The sequence below is a fragment of the Jaculus jaculus genome, chromosome 8 (genome assembly GCF_020740685.1).
Source record: "Jaculus jaculus isolate mJacJac1 chromosome 8, mJacJac1.mat.Y.cur, whole genome shotgun sequence".
Taxonomy (NCBI): domain Eukaryota; kingdom Metazoa; phylum Chordata; class Mammalia; order Rodentia; family Dipodidae; genus Jaculus; species Jaculus jaculus.
The window spans coordinates 100,234,552-100,257,966 of record NC_059109.1 but is presented as its reverse complement, the minus strand read 5'-3'; the positions used below and the strand labels follow the sequence as shown (position 1 = coordinate 100,257,966).

Below are 23,415 nucleotides of genomic sequence, written 5' to 3'. Positions count from 1 at the left end.
ACACTGGACAGTGCACTATGATTTGAAGTTTCATTTTATCCTAGGTAACAGATTAAAACCCTAAGGGATAACCAAGGAGTTAATTACATTGAGGGAGACAGCACACCAAGGAATCATGGCATACCTCATCAAATGAATGAAAAGAGGCATAGAAATGGAGATGGATGGAATTTGGGTGAAATTTAAATGAAAACAGTTCAGTTAGGCTCAGAGCAGAGCTCCTGCTATATATGAAGGGGCCAACTTTAGGGTGGATTGAAGTATGGTTAGTTTAGAAACCTCCAGGATACACACATAGAACATTGTATTCAGAAACTGTTACACAAAGCTCAGCACCAGGGTGGGAAATTGAGGTTGCTTCTTATTTATTTATTTATTTATTTATTTGAGAGCGACAGACACAGAGAGAAAGACCGATAGAGGGAGAGAGAGAATGGGCGCGCCAAGGCTTCCAGCCTCTGCAAACAAACTCCAGACGCATGCGCCCCCTTGTGCATCTGGCTAACGTGGGACCTGGGGAACAGAGCCTCGAACCGGGGTCCTTAGGCTTCACAGGCAAGCGCTTAACCGCTAAGCCATCTCTCCAGCCCCGAGGCTGCTTCTTCATGTCAAAGTGGCTTGGTTTCTCCAAGAAAGAACTGAGATCTTATTGATATGATCTCAGCCAACTTTCTGGTAACCTGGTGTTGACGAACAAGATTTCTCAGTAAGCAGCAGTTCTTCAAAGAGGAGGCTGTTAGGAACTTACTCAGTTGCCTTGTGTCCTTGAGAGAAATGATATTGCCTACTAACCTGGCCTGTCTGCATTCTCAGGTTGACATGGGATGTTTTAGAATATGACAAGGAAGATTATTTTCTCAGTCTGGGCTTATAATTTGTTTCTCTGTTCTGTTTCACTGAGTTTGGAGGCTGGCCCTTTATATGATTTTTTTGCTTCTAAGGAAAGACTTGATGACAGTGGTCCCTTAAAAAGCCTTCCAGTTGTGAAAAAATCTACATGGCTTCATATGCTTATAGATACTCACCCAGAAATGTTTTTAATATAATTGTAGACCTCAAGGTAGGGGAAAGAACAGACCTCAAAACTCTGAAAGATCTTCGCTTCTCAGAGAGTCCACTGGAAATTCCAGTCTACCATGAAGGATCAGGTTCTAGATCACCCAACTACCAGTCCCAGGTAATTTCAACTTCAAAAGATCTCTCTCCCTCTCCCTCTCCCTCTCCCTCTCCCTCCCCCTCCCCCTCCCTTCCTCTCTCTCTCTCTCTCTCTCTTTAAGACAAATCCAACGGACTGGCATTTTTTGTGAAGGAGTGAGAGAATTGGCACAACAGGGCCTCCAGTCTCTGTAATTGAATTCCAGCTGCATATGCTACCTTGTGCATCTGGCTTATGTGGGATTTGGAGAGTCAAACATGGGTCCTTAGGCTTTGCAGGCAAGCATCTTAACCACTAAGCCATCTCTGCAGTCCTTTCTATTTTTTGTTTTGTTTTTCAAGGTAGGGTCTCATGCTAGCTCAGGTTGACCTAGAATTCACTATATAGTCTCAGGGTGGCCTCGAACTCAAGGTGATCCTTCTACCTCTGCCTCCCAAGTGCTAGGATTAAAGGTGTGCACCACCATTCCCAGCTACCTCCCATTCATACATATACATATACATATACATATACATATACATATACATATACATATACATATACATATACATATACATATACATATACATTGTTTGTTTGTTTCGAGGTAGGGTTTCACTCTAGTCCAGGCTGACCTGGAATTCACTATGTAGTCTCAGGGTGGCCTCAAACTCTCAGCTATCCTCCTACCTATGCCTCCCGAGTGCTGGGATTAAAGGTGTGTGCCATCACACCCAGCTTGTTTTGCTTTTTATTGTTACTATTTTTTCTCAATTTTTATTAACATTTTCCATGATTTCCTTTCCCCTTTGAAATTCCATTCTCCATCATATCCCCTCCCCATCTCAATCAGTCTGTCTTTTATTTTGATGTCATGATCTTTTCCTCCTCTTATGATGGTCTTGTGTAGGTAGTGTCAGGCACAATGAGGTCATGGATATGCAGGCCATTTTGTGTCTGGAGGAGCATGTTGTAAGGAGTCCTACCCTTCCTTTGGCTCTTACATTCTTTCCACCACCTCTTCCTTATTAGACCCTGAGCCTTGGAAGGTGTGATCGAGATGTTACTTAGTACTCCATTCACTTCTTTCCAGCACTATGATACCTTCTGAGTCATCCCAAGGTCACTGCCATCTGAAAAGAGAAGATTCTCTACTCAAAGTGAGAGTAGTGGTAATATAAGGGTATAAATTTTTTTTTTAATTTTTAAAATTTTTATTAGCATTTTCCATGATTATAAAAAAAAATCCCATGGTAATTCCCTCCCTCCCCACCCCCCACACTTTCCCCTTTGAAATTCCATTCTCCATCATATTACCTCCCCATCACAATCACTGTACTTACATATATACAATATCAACCTATTAAGTAAAGGGTATAAATATTAAGAGAAGTGCTTACTGGGCAGCCTGATAAGCATAGTATATACACTTATCCAGACATCAGCAGATGTTACACCCCTAGGGCTCATGACTACCCCTGTTTTAAGTTTTCAGTATCAGGGATGTATTCCCCACCCCCACCATGGAGCAGGCCTCCAGTCCAATTGGAGGGCAGTTGGTTTCCACCATGACAGATGTGCCACTATTGCACCCGATGGCTCCTTTGGCCTGGCTGGCCAATTATAAGGCTTGCAGTGTCCACTGTTGAGTATCATTCTCCCATTGAACTACATGTAGAATGGCTTCTACCAGGTTTCTGTCAACTGGTCTACATGGAGGAGGTTATCAGCTCAGTTACAGCAGGATTTTTCAGTAGCCTTGCAGCCCAAGTATGTGGAGTCTTCAACAGTAGGGTCTTACCATGTATTCCTGGTGGGAAACCAAGGGCCTCGGCAATGACCTATTTATTATTATTTTTATTCATTTATTTTGAGAGCAACAGACAGACACAGAGAGAAAGAGGCAGAGAGAAAATAGGCACAACAGGGCCTCCAGCAATTGTGAATAAACTCCAGATGCATGTACCACTTGTGCACCTGGCTTACATAGGTACTGGGGAATCGAGCTTTGAACCAAAGGTCCTTAGGCTTCACAAGCAAGTGCTTAACTGCTAAGCCATCTCTCCAGCCCCTTGTTTTGCTTTTTGAGTAGGGTCTTACTCTAGCCCAGACTGACCTGGAATTCACTACGTAGTCTCAGGGTAGCCTCAACTCTCAGCAATCCTCCTCCATCTGCCTCCTGAGTGCTGGGATTAAAGGTGTGTACCACCATGCCTACCTGTTTACTCAAAAATTTTAAAGAAGTTATATCATGAGCAAGGTATGCTGGGTAATGAGGTAGAGCAGTGGCTCTCAGAGTGGGGTACTCAGACCTCAGCATCATCATCATATGGGAGCTTATTTGTAATGTACATTTTCAGGTCCCACTATAGTCCTCAATTACAGGCTCTGAATGTGGGGTAGTATCTGCATTTTACTTATCCTGAGAGAGGTAAAAGCAGGAGGATCAGAACTTCAGGGTTATCCTTAAGTACACAGCAAGCTTGAGGCCATCTTGGGCTGCACAAGACTCTGTCTCAAAAATAAACAGGAAAGGGCTGGAGAGATGGCTTAGTGGTTAAACGCTTGCCTGTGAAGCCTAAGGACCCCGGTTCAAGGCTCAGTTCCCCAGGTCCCACGTTAGCCAGATGCACAAGGGGGCGCACGCGTCTGGAGTTCGTTTGCAGAGGCTGGAAGCCCTGGCACGCCCATTCTCTCTCTCTCCCTCTATCTGTCTTTCTCTCTGTGTCTGTCATTCTCAAATAAATAAATAAATAAAAATTTAAAAAAAAATAAAATAAACAGGAAAAAAACTGATATTAATTTAGGTTTTCCAACCCTATATTTTGTCTTTTTTTAAAAAATTATTTATTTATTTATTTGAGAGCGACAGACACAGAGAGAAAGACAGATAGAGGGAGAGAGAGAGAATGGGCGCGCCAGGGCTTCCAGCCTCTGCAAACGAACTCCAGACGCATGTGCCCCCTTGTGCATCTGGCTAACGTGGGACCTGGGGAACCGAGCCTCGAACCAGGGTCCTTAGGCTTCATAGGCAAGCGCTCAACTGCTAAGCCATCTCTCCAGCCCACCTATATTTTGTCTTATAGTAAACTCAGATGTCTTTTTAGTTGGGGGTTAAGATAGGGTCTCACTCTAGCCCAGGCTGACCAGGATCTCACTGTGTAGTCCCAGGCTGGCCTCAAACTCACCGCAATCCTTTTTCCTCTGCCTCCTGCATACTGGGATTAAAGGTGTTTCCACAATGCATGGCTTTCAGATGTCTTTAAGAAAATTATTTGCAAGAGAGAGTATAGGCATGCCAGAGCCCTTTGCCACTGTAAACAAATGCCAGATGCATGTTCTACTTTTTTTGCATCTGACTTTATATGGGTAGTAGGGAATCAAATAAGTGCCTTTAACCACTGAGCAATCTCTACAGCCCTCAATGCCTTTTATTGTAAACTTTCATTTTAAATAAATATACTTATCTGCTAATAAAGAGCACTGTTTTTTGTTTTTGGTTTTTTTTGGTTTTTTTTTTTTGATCCAGGGTCTTAAGTAGCCTAGGCTGTCCTTGAACTCACTATGTAACTGAGGACTCCTGCCTCCCCCTCCCAAGTGCTGGGATTACTTGTGTGTATCATAATGCCTGGTATATATAGTGCTGGGGATCAAAAGCAGGGTTTTGTGCATTCTGGACATTCATTCTATCAACTGAGCTGCATTCCCAGCCCTACTAAATGATTTTTGAGTGTTAGATCCTGGAGTAATAATTACTTGGGACCTTTCCCCATCATAGTTTTGAAAAGATGAATACTGGGTTCTATATTATTGCCTTTACCAGGTTATATTGACTATATATCTATTCCTATGTCTATCTGTGTTCTTAATTGTAGTCCCCTGGCTTTGCACATATACCTGGCCAGAAGAATCTGACAAGTACAGAGATCATGAGGATTCAGAGGGAGACAGACTTTCTCAAGTATGTATCACATTCTCTTCTGTCTTAAATACTACAGAGATACATGTATGTGGTCAAAGGGGATTTAAAATTGAACATAACAGCAGTCTCACCCACTCCTACTTTTTAAAATTAATTTTTGTCTTGCTTTGTTTTGTTTTTGAGACATGGTCTTGCTATTCTAGGCCTGGCCTGGTACTTGTTTCATAGCTCAAGCTGTCCTTGAACTTTTATACGTCCTTCTCTCATGACCTTCTCTATTTTCTATAAACCAGCCCTCATCTCCTAAAAGCTCCACAGCATTCAAAATAGCACTTCAAGATGGTCAGTAGGTGCTCAAAACATGAGCCTGTAGAAGACAGTGAGGCTTCAAACCCTAATATCCCACCACTCACCCTCAAAGACTCACGGTCATCTCATAATGCAAAATGCATTTAGGCCAACTTTTAAGTCCCCATAGTTTTCAGAGTCTCAGCATTGTTCAAAAGTCCAAATTCTTAGGGCTAGAATGTGGCACAGCTTGTAGAGTTCTTGCCTAGAATGCATAAAGCCCTAGGTTCGATCCTAAGCACCACACAAAAAGTGGGCGTGGTGGTACACACCTCTAATCCAAGCACTTGAGAGGTGGAGGCAGAAGAACGAGAAGTTCAAAGACATTCTCAGCTGTTTAGTGAGTTTGAGGCTAGCCTAGGCTTCACGAGATACTGTCACAAAAAAAGTCCAAAGTCTTTCTGAGACTCAAGGCAAACTCTTAACTGTGAACCTCTATAAAATGAAAATGTTAAAGTTTACATGTTCAATACATATGCAGTATTCAAAGGCACGGATAAACATTCCTATTCCAAAAAGAAGGAATGGGGATATTGCAAGAAAAGTAAGAACAGAAGTCCAGCAGGATAAACATCACATCCTGTAACTGCAGGTCCAGCTTCCCAGTTTATGGTGTAATCATCTGCTCCCTAATGGACTTGAGTAGTGCTGCACCCACGGCCTTGCTGTTTGAGGCCCATATGGCCTCTCTTGATCCAGCTTTACTGCTTGCTCATAGCTTTCCTCAGCAGATGTCCAGGTTCTTGCTAGCTCTCACATACTTGGCTTGGGCTTCAGCCTCAAAGCTTCACGCATGGCCTTATCAGAAACTGTCTTTAAGGAATTTTTAAATTTTACACATTGCCTGACCTCACAGGATTTTCTCTGGAACCTTGATGCAAGCACCCAAACTCCACAACTCTTGCATTCAATTCTGCATGCCTATAAAACCAGTACTACTTGGAGAGTTCCAAGTTCTTTGACCAGCTTAGACCTCCTTGGGTCTCCTTGGTCCATAGCTGTAGGAACCTCAGAGAGTTGGGTGACTGAACTTGGGAAAACAGTTTCCTCTCTTACAGCTCTATCTTTTCAAGAACTCTTTTATTTAAAAAAACATAGAGAATTTATTTATTTTAGAGAGGGAAAGAGATAAATAGAGAGAATGAGCCCACCATGGCCTCTAGGTACTACAAACAAACTCCAAATACATGTGCTACGTTGTACAATCTGGCATTACATGGATACTAAGGAATTGAACTAGGGTCCTTTGGCTTTGCAGGTAAGCAGTGTAACTGCTGAGCCATTTCTCCAGCCCCAGGCATTCTATTGACACGTCACTTTTTCAAATGGGTTTACATTTTACACTATAGAGCCCTCAATGGATGGGGTCTTGCCCACAAGGCCCATTCCTATGTCCTGGTATGTAGTGCACACATTTCTCTCTTTAATGGCATCATTTCTTTTAGCAATAATGGGGATTTTATTTCTTAACTTTTAGCCTTCTTTTAAAGTTAAGTACCATTTTGGTTAGGAGACAGAATTTATGTGATTCTTCTGGGACACTTTGAGAGGAAGTATATTCTGCTGGGGTAATTGTCCTATAAATGCCAATGGATTAAGCTAGTTGATAGCATTGGTATTCCCATTTCTATCAAGTTTTTTTTCATGCATTTTGAGGCTCTGATATGAAATATGTAAGCCTTTTGAATTTTTATATACTGTTGTTTAATTTACCCCATGTCACTATGAAATGACCTCCTTTAACTCCAGCAATCTCCTTTGTTCACAAATCTACTTGCTTTAATAAGTAGCCACCCTGCTTTCTTTAAATTTTTTTTGATTCTTTCTTTTATTTTAACATGTGTCTTTTAAAATTTATTTTTATTAGATATGTACAAACTTAATATGTAAACAACACATCTTGGTACCATCATTTCCCTCATCCCTGCCACTTTTCTGAAGAGGCCCTCCTCGTTGGGGATGCAGGTCAACTCCATGGAAATTGTGCGTCATGTATTGTGGGGACAGCATTCAGTTAAGGGGGAGAGCCAGTGTCTCTGTGCATAATGTCTCAACTTGTGGCTCTAACAATCTTTCTGCTCCCTCTTTCACAAAATTCCCTGAGCCATGTTGGGTGCATTTCTTTTTGTTATTTTTTTTCTCAATTTTTATTAACATTTTCCATGATTATAAAAATATCCCATGGTAATACCCTCCCTCCCCCCACCACTTTTCCCTTTGAAATTCCATTCTCCATCATATCCCCTCCCCATCTCAATCAGTCTGTCTTTTATTTTGATGTCATGATCTTTTCCTCCTCTTATGATGGTCTTGTGTAGGTAGTGTCAGGCACAGTAAGGTCATGGATATGCAGGCCATTTTGTGTCTGGAGGAGCATGTTGTAAGGAGTCCTACCCTGCCTTTGGCTGTTACATTCTTTCCACCACCTCTTCCTCATTAGACCCTGAGCCTTGGAAGGTGTGATCAAGATGTTACTCAGTACTCCATTCACTTCTTTCCAGCACTATGATACCTTCTGAGTCATCCCAAGGTCACTGCCATCTGAAAAGAGAAGATTCTCTACCCAAAGTGAGATTAGCATTAATATAAGGGTATGAATAGTAAGAGAAGTGCGTACTGGGCAGCTTGATAAGCATAGTATATACACTTATCCAGACATCAGCAGATGTTATACCCCTAGGGCTCATGACTACCCCTGTTTTAAGTTTTCAGTATCAGGGATATAGTCCCCCCCCCCCCCCATGGAGCAGGCCTCCAGTCCAATTGGAGGGCAGTTGGTTTCCACCATGACAGACGTGCCACTATTGTACCTGTTGGCTCCTTTGGCCTGGCTGGCCAATTATAAGGCTTGCAGTGTCCACTGTTGAGTATCTTCACTGGTGGTATCTCTTTCTCCCATTGAACTCCATGTAGAATGGCTTCTTCCAGCTTTCTGTCAGATTGATTATTTCTTTATTTTATTTGAGAGAGACAGAGATTGAGAGAGAGAAAGAGAGAGGCAGATAGACGGGCATGCCAGGGCCTCTAGCCACTGCAAAGGAACTCCAGATGCTTGTGCCACCTTGTGCACCTGGCTTACCATGGGTACTAGGGAGTTGAACTTGGGTCCTAAGGCTTTGCAAGCATGCACCTTAACCACTAAGTCATCTCTCCAGCCCACTCTACTTTCTTTTGACCAATACACATACTTGTGTTATGTATTCTGTATTTTATTTTATTTATTTATTTATTTTGGTATTCTGAGGTAGGGTCACACTCAAGTTCAGGCTGACCTGGATTCACTATGTAGTCTCAGGGTGACCTCGAACTCTTGGTAATCCTCCTACCTCTGCTTCCTGAGTGCTGGGATTAATAGCATGCGCCACCATGCCTGGCTTGTATTTTATTTTATTTTTATTTTTTAAAATATTTTATTTTTATTTATTTATTTGAGAGTGACAGACAGAGAGAGAAAGAGGGAAAGTGAGAGAGAGAGAATGGGCTCGCCAGTGCCTCCAGCCACTGCAAATGAACTCCAGACACATGTGCCCCCTTGTGCATCTGGCTAACGTGGATCTTGGGGAGCCAAGCCTTGAACCGGGGTCCTTAGGCTTCACAGGCAAGCGCTTAACTGCTAAGCCACCTCTCCAGCCCTTGTATTTTATTTTTTAATGTATAATTTTTATTACTGACAACTTCTATACTTACAGACAATAAACCATGGTAATTCCCTCCCCTCCACCACTTTCCCTTTAACAACTCCACTCTACATCATACCCCCTCCCTTTCTCTATTAGTCTTTCTTTTATTTTGATGTTATTGTCTTTTTCTCCTGTTATGAGGGTCTTATGAAGGTATTGCTAGGCACTGGGAGGTCATGGGTATGGAGGTCAATTTCTGTCTGGACAGTTGCATTGTAAGGATTCATACTCTTCCTTTGGCTCTTACTTTCTTTCTGCAACCTCTTCTGCAATGGACTCTGAGCCATGTTAGTGCTAGAAACTCCTCCGTCATTTCTTCTTAGCACTGTGTTACCTTTTGGGTCATCCCAGTGGTCACTGGCATCTGAAAAGAGAAGCTTCTCTAATCAAAAGTTAGAGCGGCATTAATATATGAATATGAACATTAAGTGTAGTGCTTACTGGGCAGTTTGGTGAGAATAATATATGCATTTAACCAGACAAGAGCAGGTTTACACCCCTAAGGCTCATGACCTCCTCTGCCATAGGCTTTTGATTAGGTTTTCAGTACCAGGCATGTAATCCCTTCCATAGAGCGGGTCTCCAGTCCAATTAGAGAGCAATTTGTATCTCTTTTATGAGTGTCTCTTGCCTCATTGCTATGGCTAAGATTTCCAGTACTATATTAAATAAAAGTGGGGACAGTGGACACCCTTGTCTTGTTCCTGAATTTAGTGGAAATGCTTCAAGTCTTTCCCCATTTAGTATTATGTTGGCTATAAATTATTATTATTATTATTATGTTATCATAAATAGCTTTTATTATGTTAAGATATGTTCCTTCTATTCCCAGTTTCAGTAGGACTTTTACCATGAAGAGATGTTGGATTTTGTCATATGCCTTTTCTACATTTACTGAGATGATCATGTGGTTTTTTTGTCCTTCAGTCCATTTATGTAGTGTATTACATTTATCGATGTGCATATGTTGAACCATCCCTGTATCTCTGGGATAAAGCCTACTTGGTTGGGGTGAATAATATTTCTGATATATTCTTGTATTATGTTTGCCAATATTTTTGTTGAGAATTTTTGCATCTATGTTCATGAGGGAGATTGGGTTGTAATTTTCTTTTTTTGTCCTATCTTTATCTGGTTTTGGTATCAGGATGATGCTGGCTTTGTAGGAGGAGTTTGGTAGAGTTCCTTCCATTTCTGTTTTGTGGAAAAGTTTGATAAGCAGTGTTGTTAGTTTTTCTATGAAGGTCTGGTAAAATTTACCAGTCAATCCATCTGAGCCTGGACTTCTTTTTTTACTTGGGAAACTTTTTATAACTGCTTGGATCTCCGTACTTGTTATAGGTCTATTTAAATGGTTTATCTTATCTTGACTTAATTTTGGTAGGTCATATGAATCAAGAAAATCATCCATTTCTTTCAGATTTTCAAACTTAGAGGCATATGTATTCTTAAAGTATGTCTTTATGATTTTCTGAATTTCTTTAGTATCTGTTGCAATGGTGCCTTTTTTCATCTCTGATTTTATTAATTTTTGTCTCTTCTCTCTTTCTCTGGTCAGATTTGTTAAGGGTTTATCAATCTTGTTTATCCTTTCAAAAAACCAATGCTTTATTTCATTGATTCTTTGGATTTTTTGTTTCTATTTCATTAATTTCTGCCCTAGTATTTATTATTTCTTCCCACCTACTGATTTTTGGTTTTCCTTCTTATTTTTCTAAGGCCTTAAGGTGAAGCATTAAGTTTATTTGTGACCTTTCTAATTTCTTAACATAGGCACTTAGAGCTGTAAATTTCCCTTTTAGGACTGCCTTCATTGTGTCCCAAAGGTTTGGGTATTTTGTAGTCTTATCATCATTTGATTCTTTGAGCAATTTGTATCTCTTTCTTTATTGGCTTCCTTTTTGATTTCTTCAATGACCTATTCATCATCCAATGGTGTACTGTTTAGTCTCCATGAATTTGTGTATGCCTTAGTTTTTCTTGTTGCTGATTTGTAGTATAATCCTGTTGTGGCTAGATAGAGTGTAAGGGATTATTTCAATTTTCCCGTATTTGTTAAGATTTGCTTTGTGTCCTAATATATGGTCTGTTTTGGAGAATGTTCCATGTGCTGCTGAGAAAAGTGTATATTCTTCAACATTTGGATGGAATGTACTGTAGATATCTGTTAGGTTCATTTGTTCCATGACATCATTTAATCCAGATATTTCTCCATTTATTTTTTCCCCCAGGATGACCTGTCAGTTGATGAGAGTGGGATATGGAAGTCACCCACTACAATTGTGTTTGGTGTTATATGTGACCTTAAGTCTAATAGTGGTTTTCTTTTGGTTTTTTAAAAATATTTTACTGATTTTTATTTATTTATTTGAGAGCAACAGAGGAAGTGGCAAATATATAAAGAGAGAATGGGTGCTCCAGGGCTTCCAGCAACTGCAAACGAACTCCAGATGTGTACGCCTCTTTGTGCATCTGGCTAACGTGGGTCCTGGGGAATAAAACCTTGAACCTGGGTCCTGAGGCTTCACAGGCAAGCGCTTAACCGCTAAGCCATCTCTTTAGCACCCCCCCTTTTTTTTTTTTGCTGTTTTGAGGTAGGTTCTCACCCTAGCCCACGCTGACCTGGAATTCACTCTGTATTGTCAAGGTGGCCTCAAACTCGTGGCAATCCTCCTACCTCTGCCTCCCAAGTACTGGGATTAAAGGCATGTGCCACCATGCCCAGCTTTTTTTGTTTGTTTTGGTTTTCAAGGTAGGGTCTCACTCTACCCCAGGCTGACCTGGAATTCACTATGTAGTCTCAGGGTGGCCTCAAACTCACAGCAATTCTCTTACCTCTGCCTCTCGAATGCTGGGATTAAAAGTGTGTGACACCATGTCCAGCTAATAGTGTTTTTTTTTTTTATTAAAATATATATTTTTATTTCTTTATTTCAGAGAGAGAGATATATAGAAATAGGCAGGTAGACAGAGAGAATGGGAGTGCCAGGGCTTCCAGCCACTGAAAACGAACTCCAGACGTATGCGCCCCCTTGTGCATCTGGCTAACGTGGGTCCTGGGGAATCGAGCCTTGAACCAGGGTCCTTAGGCTTCACAGGCAAGTGCTTAACCACTAAGCCATCTCTCCAGCCCTTGTTTGTTTGTTTTTTTTAATGAAATCAGGATCCCTCATGTTAGGTGCATATATGTTTATGATTGTAATGTCTTCTTCTTTTGTTTTTTGTTGTTGTTGTTTTGTTTTGTTTTTCGAAGTAGGATCTCACTCTAGCCCAGGCTTACCTGGAATTCACTGTAGTCTCAGGGTGGCCTTGAACTCAATGGCAATCCTCCTACCTCTGCCCTCCCACGTGCTGGGATTAAAGGCGTGTGCCACCACACCCAGCTGTAATGTCCTCTTGTTGGAGTGTTCCTTTATAATCAACATAAAGTGACCTTCTTTATCTTTCTTCAATAATATTGGTTTGAAGTCTATCCTGTCAGATATTAGGATAGCAACCCCTGCTTGAAATACCATTTTCCATCCTTTACCCTAAGACAGTGTCTATCTTTTATTGAGAGATGTTTCCTGGAGGCAGGAAACAGCAGGATCCTACCTTTTAATCCAGTCTGTAAGCCTGTGTCTTTTGGTTGGGGTATTGAGGCCATTGATATTAAGAGTTATTATTGGAAGGTATGTGCTTATTCTTGCCATTCTTCTTGTTTTGTAGTGCTTTCTGTTTCCTTTTATTCCTTTTTTTAAACTGTTATTTGATTATGTGGTTTTTTTTTTTTTTTCTGTTTCCTCATGTGTGTGTTTTGCTTTCTCTTCAGTGTGAAGGATTCTTTCAGGTATTTTCTGTAAACCTGGCTTAGTTGTCATAAATTCCTTTAGCCTGTTTTTGTTGTAGAATGTCCTTATTTCTCCTTCAATTTGGATAGATAGCTTTGCGGGATAAAATAATCTTGGTTGACAGTTTTTAACTTTCTGAACCTGGAATACATCATTCCAAGCCCTTCTGGCTTTTAAAGTTTGTGTTGAGTAATCTGCTGTGATCCTGATGGGTTTGCCTTTATGGGTGACTTGCTTTTCCTCTCTAACTGCTTTCAATATTTTTTCTTTGGTTTGTATGTTTAGTAGTTTAATTATAACATGGCAAAAGGTTCTTTCCAGGTTTTGCCTGTTTGGTGTTCTAAAAGCTTCCTATATCTGCATTGGCATTTCTTTCTCAATTTGGGGAATTTTTTCTTCTGTGAATTTGTTGAAAATGCTTACTATGCCTTTGGATTGAAATTCATCTCCTTCTACTATACCCTGAATTCTTCAGTTTGATCTTTTCATAGTGTCCTGAATATCTTGAAATTCCCATTCATACTTTCCTATTAGCTTGTCTCTCTCTCTTTTGGACTGTAATAAATCTTCCATCTGGTCTTCTAGTTTACATATTTTGTTCTCTCCTTCATCCATTCTACTAGTGAGACTTTCCACAGAGTTTTTTATTTGACTGTGTTTTTCAGTGCAAGAATTTCTGCCTGTTTTTTCTTCAGTATTTCTATTTCCTTACTCATGTCTTATAATGACCTCTTTTTTTCATTAAGCTGGCTTCCTGTGTTCTCTTGGAATTCCTTCAGGAGTTTGTTTTCTTCTTTTATTCCTTTGGTTTCTTTGAGTAGAGATAAAATCATTTTTTTGAAATCTTTGTCAGGCATTTCATCTAAAACAGTCTCACTGGGGGTCATTTCTGATGGATTTATAATTTTTGGTAGGGCTGTATTATCTTCATTCTTTGCATTTCTTATTATAATGTAGTGATTTTTGCATCCTGAGTTTTTTTGATGCTTGGGTTTTCTAATAATCTGTAGGTGGAAATCCAACTTTATCTACCTTCAGAGTAGGAGTTTAATGTGCCAGGTATAGCTCTTATACTCCAGTCCAATCACAGAAGTAATCCTAGGTGTTGACTTTGCCTACTATTCAAGTACTGTAGTGGGCTAGGTGGAGCAATTTACTGGCAAATTCCAAAATTCAACTGAGCAATATACACATTTAGTAAAAACCATCACAGAGTATGCAAGTGTGGGGATTTAAACAAACAGATAACCTTATAAAGCCCAAATCCCTAAGGGTGTGTGTTGTTCTGCACCCTCAATCCTGTCAGCTGGGAAGTTGAGATTTCTGTTCTGAAATGGGTTCCATGTCAGCCTGGGTCTGAATCAGACCCTGCCCTCAATAATGACAAAAGAAAAAGACAAAGGCAACAATAGTCAACCCCCAAATATAGTTTAATTGAAAATGGTAAAGCCAACAACAAATATTTAACCCATAACCTGCCCTGACATGAAAAGAGAGATTAGCATTTCCATTGCAGGCCTATGTTCCTGCTTTTTTGTCAGTTGGCCCTGTTACCTTTTGGGGTGGCTTCAAATCTCATCAATGCTGTGTGCCCACCTCTATCTCTCCCTGTTGTGCTGTGGAGGTGATGCTCTAATTAGCCGTGTTGGATGCCCTGCCGCTGGGGACTGCATTCTCCAGAGGTGTGTGTTTCTGATGGTTGGGGGATGGGAAGAGTGCAGGGAGTCTGGAGTTGTACTGGAACTGTTCATCTGGTCCCACCTGTATCCCTTTCAGCAGCTCCTTAGCTCATCTCTGCTGTCTCCCCTTCAGGTCTGATGAGGTTGGAAAATCCTCTTGTCTGGTCTTTGCTCCTGTAGCTGGACACAGGGCCAGGCTAGTGCACCAATCTGTGTGGGCTGCAAGTGCCTCTGCGATATTCTGGCTGTTTTCCTCCTTTCTGGTAGATCTTGTTCTCTCCTGCTTCTCTACTGTGGCTGATAAAAACCTATACACCCTCACTTTTTGGAAGAAAAGTGTATTTTGCTGTGGTTTTGCTTAAATCCCTCCCTAGGCTGGTTTGGTGTGACTCCTATGCAACCATCTTAGCCAGAAGTCCCAAGAAGAATTCCTGTATTCTGTATTTTAATACACTTTGATTCTCTATTTAAAGTTGATTTCTTTTTTTTTTTTTTAATATTTTCTTATTTTATTTTTATTTATTTATTTGAGGAAGGGAAAGAGGCAGAGTGAGAGATAGAGAGAGAGAATGGGTGCACCAGGGCTTCCAGCCATTGCAAACAAACTCCAGACGCATGCACCACCATGTGCATCTGGCTTAACGTGGGACCTGGAGAATCGAACCTGGGTCCTTATGCTTCACAGGCAAGCGCCTTAACCGCTAAACCATCTCTCCAGCCCTTGATTTCTTTTTTATAGATATTTATTTATTTATTTAAGAAAGAGGAGATAGACATACAGAGAGAATGGGTCACTCCTGCCATGCACATGAACCCCAAATATATATAAACATATATGTATCTGAAAGCAGTGAGAGAGAAAAAGAGAGAGAGTGAGAGAGAGAGACAATCAATGAGCACCTCAAGGCCTCTTGCAGCTGCAGATGAACTGCAGGTCTAGAACTTCCTCTGGAGCTGCTAAGCATGGTCAGCTTGGTGTTTTGTTTTGCTTAACTGGACATTCTTAGATTTTTTTTTTTTTACCAGTCTTGTAATGTTACCCTTATGCACAAATGGAAACACAATTTGTTGTAGGTGTGCCCACTGTCTGGCTCCTCGCCCATCTGATCCCTTTGCTCGCTTCTGTCAAGAATGTGGTGTACCTGTCCCACCTATATTTGGCTGTCGTCTTCCACCCCCAGAAGGAGCTCAGGTAAGCTGCAGAATTCTTAAAATCATCATTCATTGGTTCATGTGACCTTTATTTGTAGCAGCTGCACAGTGTTTATGTCCATGAACCACAAACAAAATACTTGTTGGATGAAGTATGTGCAGATCAGTCTCTTACAATGCAGATTCCTTCGGAAGAAGAGCACTTGTTTGCAACATCATTTCCTTTATGTGGCCTTGCAGAGGACATACTCAGAAACAGGTTGAAACAGTGTTGTTTTAATGAGGCATCTGTGGATTAGTACATTTGATAGTTCTGTTCATAACCTGGGGGTAATAAGGAAGCATATCCTATAAATAAATGGAGAAAATGCAAGTGCTATGTGTCTAAATATGTAGAATGCATTGTATCCAAGGAAGCTATACACTGATAAGTATTTTTAAACTTACAGGGGTTGGCTAATTAAATATTGGTAATAGTTGATGTTAATCTACCTTTTGGATTTACTTAGAAGTACTTGGCTTGCTAACCACCAAAACCTTCAGCAAATGTATTTATCTTTTTAAAAATTTTTATTTACTTACTTGCAAACAGATAGAAATTGAGAGAGAGATAAAGAAATAGAAAAAGAGAGAAAGAATGGGCACACTAGGGCCTCTAGCCACTGCAAACACACTCCAGGTGAATATACTACTTTGTACATCTGACTTTCCATGGGTACTAGGGAATTGAACCCAGGTTGTTAGGCTTTGCAGGTAAGCCGCTTAACTGCTATGCTATGTCCCCAACCCTGTATTCATCTTTTAAGTATTTGGTATTTTTTTTGTTTTTGGTTTTTTGAGGCAGGGTCTCATTTTAGTTCAGGCTGATGTACAATTTACTGTGTAGCCCCAGGCTGGCCTTGAACTCATGGCAATCTCCTACCTCAGCCTCCCAAGTGCTAGAATTAAAAATGTGCACCAAGGCCACCATCATGAAAACAAATTATCATAAATGTTGGCGGGGTTGTGGAAAAAAAGGAACCCTTCTGCACTGCTGGTGGGAATGCAATCTGGTCCAGCCATTGTGGAAAACAGTGTGGAGGTTCCTAAAACAGCTAGAGATTGATCTACCATATGACCCAGCTACAGCACTCCTAGGCATATATCCAAAGGACTCATCTCATTTCCTTAGAAGTACGTGCTCAACTATGTTTATTGCTGCTCAATTTATAATAGCTGGGAAATGGAACCAGCCTAGATGTCCCTCAACAGATGAGTGGATAATGAAGATGTGGCACATTTATACAATGGAGTTCTACTCAGCGGTAAAGAAAAATGAAGTTATGAAATTTGCAGAAAAGTGGATGGACCTGGAAAGTATTATACTAAGTGAGGTAACCCAGGCCCAGAAAGCCAAGCACCACATGTTCTCTCTCATATGTGGATCCTAGCTACAGATGACTGGGCTTCTGCGTGAGAATGGAAATACTTAGTAGCAGAGGCCAGTAAGTTAAAAAGGAGACATAAAGGGTAGAGAAAGGAAGGGAGGAGGATACTTAATAGGTTGATATTGTATATATGTAATTACAATGATTGTAATGGGGAGGTAATATGATGGAGAATGGAATTTCAAATGGGAAAGTGTGGGGGTGGGGAGGGAGGGAATTACCATGGGATATATTTTATAATCATGAAAAATGTTAATAAAAATTAAAAAAAAAAAGTGCACCAAGCCAGGTGTGGTGGCACATGCCTTTAATCCCAGCACTTGGAAAGCAGAGGTAGGAGAATTGCCATGAGTCTGAAGCCACCCTGAGACTACATAGTGAGTTCCAGGTCAGCCTGGGCTAGGGTGAGACCCTACCTCAACAAACAAAACAAACAAAAAAAATGTGCAATACCCTGCCCAGCTTCATTTTGGGATTGTTCCTTTTTTTTCTTTTAATTCAGGTTCATAAAATTAAGTAAAAGAATTTGTGATAATGGGTGAAAAATGACTATATTGAAAAAGATATCACTGAGCATGTCAGTAATTCAGTGAGCTCAGAGTACCAAGCCTTAGAATTTAATTGTGCCCTCAGGCACTAAATAGTGATCTTTTAAAAATCTCCCTACTAGGCTGGGTGTGGTGGCGCACGCCTTTAATCCCAGCACTTGGGAGGCAGAGGTAGGTGGATAGCTGTGAGTTTGAGGCCACCCTGAGACTAAATAGTGAGTTCTAGGTCAGCCTGGACTAAAGTGAGACCCTACCTCAAACAAAACAAAACAAAACAAAACAAAAAATCTCCCACCTAAAGCTGGGCATGGTGGCACACGCCTTTAATCCCAGCACTTGGGAGGCAGAGGTAGGAGGACCTCCGTGAGTTCAAGGCCACCCTGGACTACATAGTGAATTCCAGGTCAGCCTGAGATAGAGTGAAACCCTATCTTGAAAAACAAAACAAAACAAAAATCTCCCTCCAAGTTCAGTTTGTAGTAGCTAGAGGCCCTTGGCCACCCATTCTCTCTTAAATAAATAAATAAATAAATAAAATATTTTTTAAAAGCTCCCTCCAGGCTGGAGAGATAGCATAGCAGTTAAGGCGCTTGCCTGTGAAGCCTAAGGACCCAGGTTCAATACTTACATAAAGCCAGATGCACAAGGTGGCAATGTGTCTGAAGGCTCAGACATGTCCAATCTCTCCCTCCCTTTCTCTGTCTATCTTGCTCACTCACTATTTCTGCTTCTTTCTCACAAATAATTAAATAAATAAAAATCTCTCTGCAATGTATTGTTCAAAGTTGTTATAGAAGTTAATTTAGCCAGTAAGTTAAAAAGGAGACATAAAGGGAAGAGAAAGGAAGGGAGGAGGGTACTTAATAGGTTGATGTTGTATATATGTAAGTATAATGATTGTGATGGGGAGGTAATATGATGGAGAATGGAATTTCAAAGGAGAAAGTGTGGGGGGGGAGGGAGGGAATTAACATGGGATTTTTTTTTATAATCATGGAAAATGCTAATAAAAATTTAAAAAAGAAGTTAATTTAATTTGCTTCTATGATATACTTTGAGTCCCTTAAAGATCATAACACAGCCAATAAAATATGAACAGTTTCCATTTCTTTTAGATTCTTTCTATTTTTATAAGTTGGTACAACATCAAAGTATTTTCTACTTGCCTAGAGAAAGAATTCCAGGACTTTAAAAAAGTCATTTTGTATGTGTGTGTTTCAGAATATCTAGCCACTACAATTGAATATCTATCTGGCTTTGTGTGGATAGCTAGGGAATTGAACCCAGGCCAGCAGGCTTTGTAAGCAAGCACCTTTAAATGCTGAGCATGCCTTCAGAGCTATATTAATAGAGAAAATGTTTTATTTATTTATTTATTTTGAGAGACAGAGGAAAGGAGAGAGGAAGAGGCAGATCGAGAGAATGGGCACACCAGGGCCTTCAGCTACTGCAAACAAACTCCAGACACATGCATCACCTTGTGAATCTGGCTTACGTGGGCACATGGGAATCAAACCTGGGTCCTTAGGCTTTGCAAGCAAGTCCCTTAACCACTAAGCCATCTCTCCAGCCTGAGAAAATGTTTTTATTTTATTTTTAAAATATTTTATTTAACAGAGAAAGAGAGAATGTGAGTGCTCCAGGGCCTCTAGCCACTGCAAATGAACTCCAGATGCATGTGTCACCTTGTGCATCTGGCTAACATGGATCCTGGGGAATCGAACCTAGGTCCTTTGGCTTTGCAGGCAAATGCCTTAACTGCTAAACCATCCCTCTAGCCCAAGAAAATGTTTTTAAAGATTATATGTACCTGAAACGATGGACTTTAAAACATCCTATATTGTATAATGGCTTTGTAATTTGACTTTTATTTAGGGCTTACTATGTCATGCTTTCAGTGAGCTTTTGAGATTCATGGGGGCTGGAATCCACCTCCTAGACCCGTGGTACAGGGGCGCCTCTGCTCCAGATCAACCCATCATTGTCCCGCCTTGTGATCTTGGAGCTCCTCTGCTTCAAGCACTTTCCTTTGGCACCTGGCTGAACTGGTATCAGTGGAGGGGCTCTTCAGGAGAATGAACTTGCCTTTTCTTCCTACTTCTGGTTTATTTTCCTCTCACTGGGCTCCTGTGGTGTTCAGCTAACTGACAGAGCACCTCATGCAGAATCCCCTGACTTTTACAGTACTCCACGGACAGACTTTTTGTCCCACAGTCACCCTAGTCAGCTTCCAGATAGTCCCTTGGTTATCTCAGTGGGCAGCTTCCCAGAATGTTCTGCAGTATGCCTGTACATGGTTTACCATCATGTCCTGCCAGTGAAGGTTCCTAATATGTTTTATGGGACCCTAGTAAGTGGCCTTTTGCTCACCAGCTGCATTATAGGATGATTGTATCGATCTATAGGTTGCTTTTTGTAATATAACTATTTTCACAATGTTAATTCTGCCAACCTGTGAACATTGGAAGACTTTCCATCTTCTAGTGTCTTCAATTTCTTTTGTCATGGTTCCAAAGTTTTCATCATAGAAGTCTTTCTCCTGCCTGATTACATTTATTCCTATGCATTTCTTATTTATATATTTATTTGGTTTCTCAAGGTAGGGTCTCACTCTAGCTCAGGCTGACCTGGAATTCACTATGTAGTCTCAGGGTGACCTTGAGCTCATGACAATCCTCTTATCTCTGCCTCCCAAGTGCTGGGATTAAAGGCGTGTGCCACCATGCCTGGCCCATTTATTTATTTATTTAATTAAAAAAATTTTTTTGTTCATTTTTATTTATTTATTTAAGTGTGTGAGAGAAAGACACACACACACACACACACACACAGAGAGAGAGAGAGAGAGAGAGAGAGAGAGAGAGAGAGAGAGAGAGAGAGAGAGAGAATGGGCACGCCAGGGCCTCCAGCCACTGCAAACGAACTCCAGACGCGTGCTCTCCCCTGTGCATCTGGCTAACGTGGGTCCTGGGGAATCAAGGCTTGAACCGGGGTCCTTAGGCTTCACAGGCAAGTGCTTAACTACTAAGCCATCTCCCCAGACCTCATTTATTTATTTTTGAGGCTATTATAAATAGGATTCTCTCTCCCTCCACTTTCTTGGCAAGTTTGTTATTAGTATATACAAAAACTATTGATATTTGTAGGTTCATTTTGTATCCTGATACTTTGCTGAAAGTGTTTAGAACAGCTAAAAGTTTCCTGGTGGATTTTTGGGTCTTTTCAATATAGAATTGTGTAATCTGTAAATAGGAATAATTTGACTTGTTCTATTTCTTTTTTAAAAAAGATTCTGCTGTGCTGCCAGGCATGGTGGCACATGCCTTTAATCCCAGCACTTGGGAGGCAGAGGTAGGAGGATCGCTGTAAGTTCGAGGCCACCCTGAGATTACATAGTGAGTTCCGGATCAGCGTGGGCTAGTGTGAAACCCTACCTCGGGAAAAAAAAAAAAAAAAAAAAAAAGGAAAGAAATGAAAAAAGATTCCCTTGGACTGGAGAGGTAGCTTAGCAGTTAAGGTGTTTGCCTGAGAAACCTAAGGACTCATGTTTGACTCTCTAGGTCCCAAGTAAGCCAGATACACAAGGTCACACATGTGCACAAAATGGCACATGTGACTGCAGTTTGACTGTAGTGGCTTTAGGCCCAGCACTCCAACTCTTTTTTTTTCTCTCTCTTTTTTTTTGCATAAAAAGTCAGTTTGGCTTGCCTCAAAAAATATATTTATTTTCAAACAGAGAGGATGAGAATGGGTACATAGGGGCCTTCATCCTTTGTAAATCAACTCCACATGCACCTGCCACTTTGTGCATCTGGCTTTACATGGGCACTGGGAAATTGAACCAAGTTAGGTTTTGCAGGCAAGTGGCTCAATCACTGGGCTCTCTCTCCAGCCTACTTTTTCTGTTTTTAACTCTTCTATTTCTCTCTTTTCTTAGTGCTCTAGGTTAGTCTTTAAGAATTACATTGAATAGAAGTGGAGAGAGTAGACACCTTGTTTTATTCCTGATATTAGATGAAATGCTTTCAGGTTTTGCCCATTTAGTATAGTTTGTTGCAGGTCTTTCATATATAGTCTTTATTATATTGAGATATTTCCCTTATATTCTTGGCTTTTTCAAGGCTTTTATCAAGAATGTTCAGCTTAGTCAAATGCCCTTTCAGCATCTATTAGAGACTTCACAGAATGAGTTTGTTAGTGTTCCTTCCCTTTCTGTTTAACAGAACAGTTAGAGGAGAATTGGTATTAGTTCTTTTTTCAAGGATTGGTAGACTTTGTTAGTGACACTGGCCAGTCCTTGCCTTTACCTCATTGGGAGACATTTTACCACTGCTTTAGTCTCATTGCTTGTTATGGATATGATATGTCCAAGTTGTTTATATCCTCTTTATTTAATCCTGCCATGGTATATGTGTCTAGTAATTTATCCATTTCTTCTAGATTTTCAAGTTGTATTTTAAGTCTAAGATTTCAAAATATTCCTTATGAATCCTCTGGATTTCACTGAACTCTGTTATAATATCCCCCTTTCATCTCTAATTTTACTAATTTCCTCACTTTCTTTGCATGTTTGACTTGGAGTTTGTCAATCTTGTTTATTTTTTTCAAAGAACCAACTCTTTGATTCTGTGTATTATTCTTTTTGTTTTCTTTTTCTTTTTTTCGAGGTAGGCTCTCACTCTTGCCAACTTGGAATTCACTATGGAGTCTCAGGGTGGCCTCAAACTCATGGCAATCCTCCTACCTCTGCCTCCTGAGTGCTGGGATTAATGGCATGCGCCATCACACCCAGCTTGTCTTCATTTCTTTAATTTATGCCTGACCTTTATTGTTTCTAGTTATCTCTTTTTGGTTGGCTTACTCTTGTTTCTCTGAGACCTTGCTATTTGTCATTAGGTTGTTTATTTGAGAGTTCTCTGATTTTTTTTTTCATATAAACAATGCTATAACCCCTTCTCTTAGAACTACCTGAGCTGTGCTTTCATTTTTATTTGCCTAAGACTTTTTTTCCAGACAAGGACCCATGTAACTTGTGCTATATTCAAACTGTGCTGGTGCTATATAGCCCAGGGTGGCCTTGAACTCCTGATCCTCCTGTCTCTACTTCTGAAGTGCTAGCATTGTAGGAATGTGACACCATGCCTGATTTTGATTCTAATAAATTTCAAATTTCCTCCTCAATTTCTTTTTTTAAAAATACTTTATTTATTTATTTGACAGAGAAAGGGAGGGAGAGAGAAAGAGAGAGAGAATGGGAACACCAGGGCCTCCAGCCCACTGCAGACTCCAGATGCATACACCCCCTTGTGCATTTGGCTAATGTGGATCCTGAGGAATCAAACCTGGGTCCTTTAGCTTTGCAGGCAAATGCCTTAGCTGCTAAGCCAGCCCTCTCCCTGATTTCTTACTGGTTATGCAAGAGTGTGTTTTTCAGTCTCCAGATAGTCATATAGTTTCTCTTGCTATCAATTTTTAGTTTTATTACTCTATTATCTTTTATCTATTATTTATTACATAAGATATAATAAATCATTTCAATTCATTAGTATTTAAGACTTGTTTATGGCCTAGAATGTGATACACAGCTGAGAGGAATGTATACTCCTCATCTGCTGGATGGAATCACATATATGTACATATATATATCTCCTATATCTATATATCTATAGCCATATATCTATATATATCATTTTG

At 40.4% G+C, this 23,415-nt stretch overlaps 1 protein-coding gene across 4 annotated transcripts in view; it reads left to right on the top strand.

Annotated features, from left to right (window-relative positions):
- The window catches only part of Dzank1 (double zinc ribbon and ankyrin repeat domains 1), a 93,454-nt gene that overhangs the window by 21,041 nt on the left and 48,998 nt on the right, over positions 1–23,415 (top strand). For all 4 annotated transcript variants that reach the window (XM_045157357.1, XM_045157358.1, XM_045157359.1 and 1 more), the window contains exons 6-8: positions 1,053–1,177; positions 5,011–5,096; positions 15,669–15,786. In XM_045157357.1, the coding sequence (XP_045013292.1) occupies positions 1,053–1,177; positions 5,011–5,096; positions 15,669–15,786 (329 nt within the window). The remainder of the gene's footprint in view (positions 1–1,052; positions 1,178–5,010; positions 5,097–15,668; positions 15,787–23,415) is intronic.